Source organism: Telopea speciosissima, chromosome 7 (genome assembly GCF_018873765.1).
Source record: "Telopea speciosissima isolate NSW1024214 ecotype Mountain lineage chromosome 7, Tspe_v1, whole genome shotgun sequence".
Classification (NCBI taxonomy): Eukaryota; Viridiplantae; Streptophyta; class Magnoliopsida; order Proteales; family Proteaceae; genus Telopea; species Telopea speciosissima.
In genome coordinates this window covers 48,111,026-48,122,595 of record NC_057922.1, presented here as the reverse complement: position 1 = coordinate 48,122,595, position 11,570 = coordinate 48,111,026, and the positions used below count along the sequence as shown (strand labels likewise).

The window sequence follows — 11,570 nt, the reverse complement described above, 5'->3', positions numbered from 1 at the left end:
ATTTTAGGGGCGTGTGGAAGTTTTTTGGGCCTTTTGTTTTTGATGGGTAGTGTACCATCGGGATCTTTTTTCTCTGGTGGGTATTCGCTATTCTGAGTTTTCGACGAGGTTTGCATTCTTAATAGCTATTGTTTGTTTCTTAGTCACTCTCTTCTCCTTCTCTCTTCACCATTTTACTTTTCTCCTAATTTTTTTGAGATTCGGTGATTCTGATTAGATGGGTTTTTCTCACTTTGAATTTCATGTAGTCGTTTGTCTATGGGTTTACAGTTTGAAACGGATTGAGCTACTGTTTTTAGTTTTGGGTGTTTGAGCCGAACCTGTTCTACATCTATTAGTTTTAACTTTTTCTCTTTGTTTTATTTCTTATAGAACTTTTTATCAATGTTTGAAAAGGGTATATTTTTGTTGGAGGTTGGATGATTTCTGGGGTAGATTCGAAGCAAAGCTAGGAGAATGATGAACAGTGTCCCTTTTTCTGTTTAACAGTTGAGATTGGGGTTTTAGGGTTTAGTTTTTGTTGTTTGAACTTTGGAGCTTCTGTGGTCTATACATTTGCTTCTATAGTGTCATTCGATTTTCCTGAGATTTGATAGCTTAGCTTTTGTAGTGAATGTTATTTATCGAAGAATGGTGGAAATATGTGTGCAGATGATGTTTCTGTGAAGCGTTTGTTGGGTTTTGGTGGATCATTGGATTGATAGATGGACCGCCGGAGTTGGCTGTGGAGGCGAAAGGCTTCGGAGAAGAGTCCCGGTGAAACTGAAAGCTCAGGATCAATATCTTCTCATTCTGAAAGATTCTCTGATGATCAGGTTGGTGGCTAACTCTTTAATCGGATTTAGATTTGATTGCCCCTTTCCCGTGCTGTTGAATATATGCTATTAGTTTTGATTGTAGTGAGGTTTCACTAATGCATTAGCATTAGTTTCCCATTTAAATTCATGAGAATGTATAAAGATGGTCTGGGAAGACTAGCACCTTCTCTGTATTGTTTCCTGATTTTGAGCTAGACAATGCCTTGATTATTCTTCAGTAATCATTTTATGATCTGGTTTTGCTTGGTTTATCATTCAGTTATTAATCTAGAGTGTTTATTTTGGCCAACTTACATAAGAGAGAAGTAAAGTTGCAGAGGTTGCTGAAAATGCAGAATTTGGGCATTTATGTTTTAATTCTGGGAGTCAACTTTTACTGTCAATAAAGAATTCCCAGAAGAGGGGTTTGTTGGAAGATCACTCTGGGAAACCCATTCATTTTTTTGTAAGCGTCAGAAGTTATGGTTGTTACAGATCTAGAGAATCTTCCTGTTTTGGTTGTATATATCATACAGACCTACAGATTCACACCCTTAATTCTTTTCATAGTGTGGGACAGGCTATCAATCTACCTGAAATCATGTTACTAGTCAATAAACTAAAATAGAGAAAAAAAAAAAAATAGAAAAAGAAAAAGAGAAGTATATCAGGCTGTTTTTTGGTTTCCCTATATAACCCCTGACTTTAATCTGATACCTATTTCAGAGAATCCCTTATTGTTTTTTAAACAGGTAGTTATGTCTGTTAGAGGAAAAATTAGGTGAGAATTTAATGTTTAAGCAATAGACTGTTGAGCTTTTCCTGAGAAAGAATTTTTTTTTTTAAGTAATATGAATTCCCAGGATCTTGATTTTATTTTTTGCCCCTTCAATGTGGAAACATAGGGAATAAGCAATTACTTTCAGTACTCAATGGAAGCTTTTGAATTGTTGTCAATATTTAAAATGAATGCATGAATGGATGGAACTATTTTTATTATTTATTCAATAGGCTGGAAATGTTTCATTGTTGTTGTCTTTCCTCTTTTTCTCCCCTCCCCCCTTTTTATCCATTTACCTTTTAATGAAGTGGTAACTTTGACATGGCCTTTGAGGCTTCTTTCTACGGTTTATAGCAAACTCCACTAGTTACTGAGAGACGGGTATGGTTTGCAAACTACCCATGGGTTTGGGATATGAAGTAGATTGCGATTTCCAGATGACATGGGTTAGCTTGTTCTTAATTTGTTCTAGATTGAATGCTCTGACAAAAGTCTTGTTCCCCCTAGGATGTTGGGGCGATAGCTGTATGTTCTGAAACAGCTTGCTCCAAATGCTTCTTTGTGCGCATACACAAGCAAGGAAAAAGAAGGGGTGGGGAGAGGCATCTTTGGTTTGCATTTATTAGGATACATAATTTTCTTGTGGAAATGCTCAACAAACCGAAGTCACAGTGAATTGGCCAAATCTTTGCTTAGTTTCCCACCGAAAATGTACTCTTAGGCTAAGTGCTTATGTGGTGAACTCTTCGTCACTTGTAGCCTCTGAAGTTAAGATAAATCTTGTGGAGCCAGTACTGGTTTGGCTAAGACGAGTGTGCTAGTCTGCTGGAGACATCTCATTTCTGATAACAATTGTGAAATCCCTTGTTGGTATGAGTAACTTAGGCTATGTTTGTATGTCAAAAAAAGAAAAGAAAAGAAAAGATAAATTTTTAAAAAATTTGAATTTGAGAATCATTATGCTTTTTGTCTTATTATGTTTTTTCTTTTCCTTTGTTGGCATCCAAACGTAGCCTTACTCTCAATATTGGACATGTTTCCTGATCTTAGCTGCTTGAACCTCACCATCAGTGAGCCTTTTTCTGTTTGACTAAAGCCCAGCAGAAATGAGCCTTTATTTGTTTTTCTATGTTGTCCTCTTTATATTATTTTCTCTTTGACAACCATGTATTGTCAATATTTTGAACTGTAGGCTGTTCAATCAACTATTTAGTTTGACATATATGAAAGCACTGACTACCTTCTTTGCTTGACTCAGTAGGCCAGTAGTTATTATTAACAATCTAGTAAATTTACTTTGGAAATACTATCGTTCGATCACTTAACTGATAGTCTGGTTTTGACTTGAGATTTGGGTAATTCCTTCCAAGGTCTGTAGGCACTCACAGCATCATCTAGCATCTGTCACTACATGTCAGAATTGCTAAGATGAGTAAGTGCATTGCAAATGTCAATTTGGAAATGCAGATTTGACTACTGAAATTTAGTTACAAGGCATTCACAAGAAGTAAGATAGTAACGCAAAATCAGGTTGCTGCTCAATGACTTGTCTGGTCCTGCATATTTCAACCCTGCCTTTGTGAATGACTAAGAAGTGACTTGTCTGTTCCTTCATATTCCTTCTTTGCTCAATTATTGTTTTTCAATATGATATGAAAGATGTATAGGAATACTGAGTTTTGTGACGAAAAGATCTTGGTTATACCTTGGATTTATATGTTTTGAGTCTTGGGACTTTTGTTCCTCAAAAACTAAAATCCCTTCAATCTCTGCCAACAGGATTTGGAAGAAGTTCAGTGTTTGGATTAGTGAGGAACAGGATATGAGGGGGCTTCAAAACTAAAGCATCTTGATTTTTCTTTAAGAAAGAAAATTAAAGAAAAATATTGCTCAAGGAAACTAAAGCCTTAATGACTCAACTGAATATAAAATTACTGATAACAAACTGCTTTATGTTACTACAATAGCTAATACATTTATTACAAATGAATGAGAACCCCCTGAAAAACATTTCTGGGTTCCTCCAGGTCAGAATAAACGATTGACAGGGAGAACACCCAATCATACCATGATTTTTCATCAGTCGAGTAAACTGGAATACCCATTGAAGACAAGAATGACTGAGAAAACCACATGAATTGGTCAGCAATCTATGTTTTGGAATTTATGTCTTTTTTCCCACCTCTTTTTCGGTTTTCTTTGCTTGTATTGCTTTGTTGTTTTCTGTGTCGACGATGCTATATTGAAATCCATATCATTTGTCTTCTGCTTATGTTGGTTCATACTAAGGTTTGACATAGATGTTATCCTTTTGCATTATGATGTGGTTGGTGCAATCCTAATGGTTTATCAGTCACCAAAGAGCCAGGACACATCAAGGGCATCTCCAAATCATAGTACTCAATCACCGGAGGTCACATCCAAGGTCTCTATCAATGGTGGAGATGTTAATTATAATGTGAAGGGTTTGAAAGAGAAACTATCAGCTGCACTTTTGAACATCAGCGCCAAAGAGGACTTGGTGAAGCAGCATGCTAAAGTTGCCGAAGAGGCTGTTTCAGGTAGTTATCATGTTGCTTCATTCTCTTTACGCATCAATGGGAGGAAAATAACAAGTTGACAGGTCTTATATTTCTTAGAAGCAGAAATGCTAGGTACAAAAAATAGACCTATATTCTGTGCTCGAAGGATGGGGGTGTGGAGAGGATTTTCATGCATAAGCATGACATTCATTGTCGACAAGGCGTCAAGTACATAGTTGTCAAGGCACCTAGGCGACCCAAGTCGTTGGAAGGGGCCTAGATGCTTAGGCAACCCAAGGAGGTGCCTAGGTGTCACCTAGGCACCCCAAGGTGTTTTCCGGCAAGGGGTGCCTGGATGCCTGGGCGACACTTAAGAGACTCCTTGACAACTATGCTTCAGTATGAACTTCACTCTCCAGGAAAGTATCTGGATCAGATCGGCTGATCTGTCCAAGTGATCTATCATTAATTAAGATTGCAAAACCTCCTAAAATTGAAGGTTTCACTCTCCTGAATGTTGTCAAGGCATTGCCTAGGCGCCCAGGCAGTCTGTGAGGGCCAAGCAAAAATTGTTGCTTTTCTGTCTAGGCAACCTAACTCAAAAAGAACTCAGGTAATGGGGCCAAAAAAAAGGGGAAAACCCAGGGGGGGAAAGAAAGAGATGAAGCAGCAGCAGCCCTGTCGTTGCCGCAGAAGAAGAAAAGAAAAAGGAGGGAGAAATCAGTCGGCGGGGAAGGTTGCAGCTGCTGATACAGAGGAAGAAGAAGAAGACAGAATCACTGCAACTCATCCTCATCCAATGAAGCCCTAGAAACCTAAACAAATCGGGCTTATGTTTGCCTCATAAAATATCCTATTTACAAATCAGTCATTTTTGCCTTTGGATTTAAAATCAAGTGGAAATGGATTTTTACTTTACTCATAACCCTCTTTTCTTATTTAAACTGAAGAAAATAAGTATTTTATATTAAATACAAGCATCTTACCCCCGTTTTCTTTAGAGCCACCTTGTTCAATAAGGTGTCGCCTAGAGGAGAAGGCGCCCGGCCACTGCTTCAGCTCGCACAGGTGCCATGACTACTATGCTCCTGAAAAGGGTGACTTGCCAGAAAGGGGATAGGTTCTCATCTGACTTCTTTTTTCTCTCAGCCTGGACTTGATAGGTTGATGACAGGCCTCTTGAACAAACCAAACTTCATGGAGGTGGGTTCCCATTATCTTGGCTACTGCTGGGATCCTCACCTTTCACTAAACGAAATAAAACAAAAGAACAAATAGTATAAAGAGGATTGTTCCTGAAAATTCGGTGTTCTGGCATAGGATGAGCAAACATGATGAAATGATCAATTAATTCTCATTGTGTTTTTGCTGGATATTCCTATTGAATGCTCTTTTCCGTGCATTTGAATTATTTTTCTTCAGGTCCATTAAAATTTGCATCTTGTGAAAATTTCTACAAAGCTATACAGTCCATACAAATGGATTGTACAAAAATGTCATCTACTGATTCAGAATTACTGACAATTTCAGAATTCTCTGCAGGCTGAGGCCCACCAAATAGGTTTAAATTGAAACTTTTATAAATCCTGTATTTCTCTTCTGGTTGTCCTCCAAATACTATATAGTTTTGTTCGTTCCATAGATTCAGTAATTTTATTGCAACCTCCATTAATTTCTTGCCTCTTTCTTCCTCTAAAATCTATTACATTCCTGGAATACAACTTCTTCAAGTCATGAAGCATAGCCTAGTGGACATTGACACCATTAAAATGATGGCCTCAAAGGGCTATGTATGTGTGAATGCAAAGTAGATTATGTAAATGCAGCCCTAGACAGAAAAAGCTAGCAGTTTGGAGATTAATTTATAATCAGCTTATGCACCAAGTATTCTGTGTAAAAAAGCAATACAGACAAAGAACTTGACCTTGAAAGGAACTTCCCTATCCCATATCACATGCCATTGTAGGCTCGTGGTGCTGGTGCCAGGAACTCGAGACATTACAGAGAACTTACCTGATCCTTGCCATCCCCACATCCTCCTATCATCCTTCCCTACTTTGTAACACCATAAGCTTTTCAGTGGTCTTCTTGTGAGGTGATCTGTTTCGAGAAGAGAAAAATAATGTCTTGAATGAAAGATTTAGTAGATGCAGACAGCAAGTCAAGGAAAGTCCTACACTCCTACCTAGACTTCTCTTTGTTTTGCGTAACAGGGGATTGATGCATAGTATGGGAAAAGCATCTGTCAACAATTTGGGTCTGTTTGTATTAACTTGAGATTAACCATGAAGTTACCTTGATTGTAAACGGTTTCAAATGAGAAGCTCTCTCTCTCTCTCTCTCTCATGCACACACACACACACACAAAATACAAACATGCTCATGTGCTTGTGTTAATTGTTAATCTTAGCATTTGTATGAGAATAATTTGGTTCTTCTATTTGAAATTTCAAATGCCAGGCTGGGAAAAGGCAGAAAATGAAGTGGTAGCTTTTAAGCAACAACTAGAAGCTGCTTCACAGAAGAACTCAGCCCTTAAGGATCGGGTAGGCCATCTTGATGGTGCCCTCAAGGAGTGTGTCAGGCAGCTCCGTCAGGCCAGAGAAGAACAAGAGCAGAAGATCCATGAAGCTGTTGTCAAGCAAACCGCTGAATGGGAGTCTGCAAAGTTTGAGCTTGAGAGCCAGCTTGTTGAGCTCCAGATCCAAGTTGAAGCTGCAAAAGCGGGAGCTTCCGAAGATCCTAACCTCCGCCTGAGGCTTGAGGCTGCAGAAAAAGAAAATGCTGCCCTCAAGCAGGAGCTTCTTTCTCGAGTTGAGGAGCTAGAAGTTACGACTCTGGAAAGAGACCTAAGTACCCAATCAGCGGAAACCGCTAGCAAGCAACATTTGGAGAGTATAAAGAAGTTGGCTAAACTTGAGGCAGAGTGCCGCAGACTAAGAGCTACATCTCGGAAGGCATCCTCGGTGAATGATCACAAGTCCGCTGCTGCCTCTTCAATTTATGTTGAATCACTGACAGATAGCCAGTCAGACAGTGGGGAGCGGTTACTTGCAGTGGAGGCTGATAATCGCAAAATGAGTACATCAGAGCCGAATGAGTGTGAGCCAAGCTGTTCAGATTCTTGGGCATCAGCTTTAATAGCAGAGCTTGATCAATTCAAGAATGATAAGGCCATTGGTAGGAACCTCATGTCCTCTTCTGTAGAAATTGATCTCATGGATGATTTCCTTGAGATGGAGAGGCTTGCCGCCCTGCCAGAAACGGAGAGTACAAGCCATGGCCTTGAGTCGGGAGCTATTTCAGACCGTCAACTTGATGGAGATAGCACATTGAAGGCTGAGCTTGAAGCAATGATTCAGAGGACGGCTGACTTGGAAGAGAAGTTAGAGACGATGGAAGCAGAGAAAGAGGAGCTCAATGTAGCTTTGGCCGAGAGTCAAAGTCGACTTGAGATATCACAAGGTCAACTAAGGGAAGCTGAGGAGAAGTTGGTGGAGCTGCAAAGGCGGCTAGATCTAGCCAAGGAATTGAAGCAAGCTTCTGAGATAGAAGCAGATGTTGCCAATGCAAAGAGAGAAGAAGTGGAGACACAGCTTGTAAGTGTAGATGCAGAGGTCTGTACTTTGCGTGCAAAGGTAGATTCATTAGAAGCAGAGCTTGAGAAGGAGCATGCTTTGTCGTCTGACCTTAAAGCTAAATGTCAGAAATCGGAGGATGAGCTATCAAGAAATAGACGTGAAGCTGAGCTACGGCGAACCACGAGTTCCAATGGCAACTTCAAGATAAAGCAGGTCAGTCTTTCATGACATGTTTTAATTTATGAATTAATGATATTCTCTTGATACATGTGCGGTGCAAAGTTCTGCAACAGAGGAAAAATAATGTTTTTTCCCACAGAATTTGTATATCTTGTACACATGCACGCACAAAGGAAAACCTGAATGTTGGCCTTAATTAGCTACTGCTAGGTACTACCAGGTTACTGATTGCATTTGTTTTGTGCTTTGAGCTAAATGGTCGACCATACCTTGCCTATGATTTATGGGGTGGTTATTGTGGGGCAGTATGGGGTATGGAACTGCATTTTGGCACACCATTTGCAATGGTATGTGGTGTGACCATGTTGTTGAGGAATAGAAAAAGGCAAGGTTAAGATCGTTTGGAGCTTGGAAGGAGGGTGGGAACTGATTATAGAAGGGTTTGTTTCATGTCACCTGAGCACATAAATTTACCTCAGGTTTGTCCATCATCAGTTGATGAATTTGTCATGCATTGGTAATTTTGTGTGTGAGGTACATTGCTTCCACAATTGTTTCCTTGTTTTGATTATACTTTTGGTTTTGCAGGAGAAAGAGCTGGCTGTAGCAGCAGGAAAGCTAGCAGAGTGTCAGAAAACCATTGCGTCTCTCGGACAACAGTTGAAATCACTAGCTACGCTGGAAGACTTCCTTATTGACTAGGAGAAGCCACAAGAACTTAGAATAGGAGGATCACTCATACCTAGAGGTGGAGAGCCATGGAAATTACCTTCAAATGATGCTTGTCTAGCCAAAACTGAAGCTGATTCTTCAAAACTAGTTGGTGATGGCTCTGGTCCTATGAATGGCAAAGATGGGGAATCACCACCATTGTCTGGATCATCTTCATCAGCCTTCTCACTAAATAATGCAGTCACCTCAGAGAAAAACCGAAATGGGTTTGGGACATTGTTCTCTCGGAATAAAAGCAATACCCATGTAGAAAACCAGCGAAAAGAAAGAACAGAAACAGAGATTCAAGATGCCTTGGCTTCATAGCTTGTAAAAGAGAGGATTATTTGTTTTATTTAATGAAATTGTCAATTAATTGTTTGCTAATTAACAGTTATTTTTGCTCATTTGGTGCCTCTTTAGGTAATTGATATCTTGTTATTCCATTTAAAAAAAAAGAAAAAAAAAAGAGAAATTGAGATTTAGGGAAGTGCATTTGAACTTTGAAAGAGCCTGTATCAAGCATGGTTCAAGAGATTGGAATCTGTACCGGAATCAGTTACTGCCAATTCTAATCCAATCCTGATTCAGATCGGCAAGAATCAGCCTTATTTGGCGATATATCGACCTAGAGCTGACTAAAATGACCTAGAATCTGATCTGCTCCTGATTCCTTGAACCATGGTATCAAGGGATTGTCTTCCTTTTTGATTTCAGTCTATTGAATTAATAAATTCTACAGGAATGGCTTGGATAGTCCATCACAGGACTGGTGGAATGTGTTTTGGCATCCGTAGTTGATACGAATTCTTTCATTCTCACATCCTCAAAGACAGCAGTAGTACCAAATGATTCTTAATCAATTAACCTCTTAATTATTTATTGAGCTTTGGCCACTCATATATTGAATTCATGCAGTTGTGATTACATTAAAATTTTGAGGTTTTTTGGCATAAGCAGTTTTCAGGACATTCTTAACTGGTTTATGGTTTGATTCAGATTCATTCAATGTCATCTTTGCAGGTTTATTACCCTCGAAAGAAAGCATGAAAAAACAAACAATTTCCTCGAAAAAGAAATAAAAAATGGGGTGAGAGAGGCTCGAACTCTCGACCTCAGGATTACTCTTAGAAGCTATGAGACCTACGCGCTAGCCAACTGCGCCACCACCCCAGTTGTTACTTAACCAGAACTTAAAATATAAGTTAGTTAAACGACCACACTACAAAGCTTCATGCAACTATACGCATGTATTCAAATATTGCAATTGATTTGTATTTTGTGATAATTTGGAATTATCTTCTCTTAGTATATAAAGGGGAAGGATTTTGTTCATAGTCAGGCATGGTGCAAAAACCATGCATAGAACCGTTGGATGGGAATGAGGGTCTACGGTACACCCCTTCATCTCCATTTGACAGCTATTGTAGGACCTTTCCCCTCCAGTTCTTTGCCCGGCCCAGTTCCTCTAACAAGGGGGACTGGAATAACCACCCTACCTCTGCCCAAACATCTGCCCAGGTGGGGTTCACCACCCCCCTATTAGAGGAACTGGGGAACTGGGCCGGGCAAAACTGGAGGAGATAATTTTTCCCTTTCTTCTCTCTCTTTTGGGTCTTGACCCGTAGCCACACATTTTAGATGGGAGGTAGTGTAAATTTCATATAGCCTATTGGGATTGTGAGCGATGCTTGCTCGGAGCATTCCTCATGGTTCCTAAATCCCTTGGCTTGATATCTTTGTTTGTAACTTACATGTAAAAGGATGGTGAAACTAAACCACAATTTTCTGTTGGAAGTAAACATTTTAAGAGTTGATAAGAGTTGATCCATCGTCTATGTGATTGAGTGAGTGGGTGGGGAATTCTTTTCCTCTTAGGTTCGTTGGCTAGTACGGTTGTCCGATTCCTCTCATAGGGGGACAGAAATGACAACTTAACCTCACTCGGACAGTGTGTTCGGGCAGGGGGTTAGATCGTCATTTCTACTTCCCTGTGAGAGGAACCGGACAACTATACCGGATAGGAAACCTGAGAGGATAATGATCCGTGGGTGGGTGGGCTTCTGCTTCTGGGGCCTATGGTACTTGAACTTGCGCTGTTCTTGATAATAAATGGGAGTCTCATTGTTGTTTCATAGTCAAGTGGAAACAAACACTAGATAAATCTAAGAAGTTAATTTTTCCTTTTTTGTTTTTTTGTTTTTTTTTTAATGCTGTGATATAATAATTGTCACCAAACATTCTCTAAATTCTAGAAATTTGAACAAAATAAATTCCTTAATAAATTCAAATTTTCTGCAATACTCATCAGATCAATTAATTTGCATAGAGTAGGCAATCTTACAAATAGGGATGTAAACAGATCAAATTCGGTTGGATAGTGGCATTATCATATTTGTATTCGATTATATTCGAACGGATTCGGATACTATCCTATCGGTTTTCAGACGAATTCGGATAATTTTCGGATAGTGATTTTTTGAATACAGATTCTCCTAAATGGATATAAATACGAATCAAATACGATTTTTCGATTATCTGTTAACATATTTACTGTTTTCATGATGAAGGTTAGGGTTGAGACTTGAGAATTCAGTAATTACCATTTCTTCTACTCTTCTTTAGTCTTTTATTCTCTTACATTTTTTACTTTTGATTTTTTAATAGGTATGTAATTCCATGTATCACATTGTATAAAACAATATATATAAACCAATGGCAAATCTAGAAAAAAAATCACATTATCTTGACTTATAAATTTATAAAAATAAGATAACAAAATCCAATAAGGTACCTTAAAAGGATAGACAAACAAAGAGTTATCTTTCAGATATTTTATTACCGGCAGACTGCTAAACGTATCGGATAATAATCGGTCGGATAGGGGGATTATCATATTCGTATCCGATTAGTTTCGGACGGATTCGGATTCTCCTAAACGGATACGAACGCTTATCGAATACGGATTTACGAATATCCATTTACATCTCTACTTACA

General features: G+C 39.0%; 1 protein-coding gene and 1 non-coding gene across 2 annotated transcripts; one reads left to right on the top strand and one right to left on the bottom strand.

Annotated features, from left to right (window-relative positions):
- The first annotated feature begins 367 nt into the window (after positions 1-367).
- On the top strand, positions 368-8,851 carry LOC122669261 (filament-like plant protein). The gene is made up of 4 exons (XM_043865986.1): positions 368-815; positions 3,941-4,139; positions 6,561-7,894; positions 8,450-8,851. The coding sequence occupies exons 1-4, from the start codon at positions 705-707 to the stop codon at positions 8,561-8,563; spliced, it is 1,758 nt and encodes a 585-aa protein (XP_043721921.1). The 5' UTR covers positions 368-704; the 3' UTR covers positions 8,564-8,851.
- Positions 8,852-9,658: 807 nt separating this feature from the next.
- Positions 9,659-9,745, bottom strand: TRNAM-CAU. Its single transcript is given in 2 exon segments — positions 9,659-9,694; positions 9,708-9,745. It is a non-coding gene; the product is annotated as a tRNA-Met (tRNA).
- Positions 9,746-11,570: the final 1,825 nt, after the last annotated feature.

Bases quoted from the DNA above. Each gene is read 5' to 3' on its own strand.
- LOC122669261 (XM_043865986.1), top strand. From the start codon at position 705: ATGGACCGCCGGAGTTGGCTGTGGAGGCGAAAGGCTTCGGAGAAGAGT. The intron at 816-3,940 runs GTTGGTGGCTAA...CAGTCACCAAAG, and splicing joins AAAGATTCTCTGATGATCAG to AGCCAGGACACATCAAGGGC. The intron at 4,140-6,560 runs GTAGTTATCATG...TTCAAATGCCAG, and splicing joins TGCCGAAGAGGCTGTTTCAG to GCTGGGAAAAGGCAGAAAAT.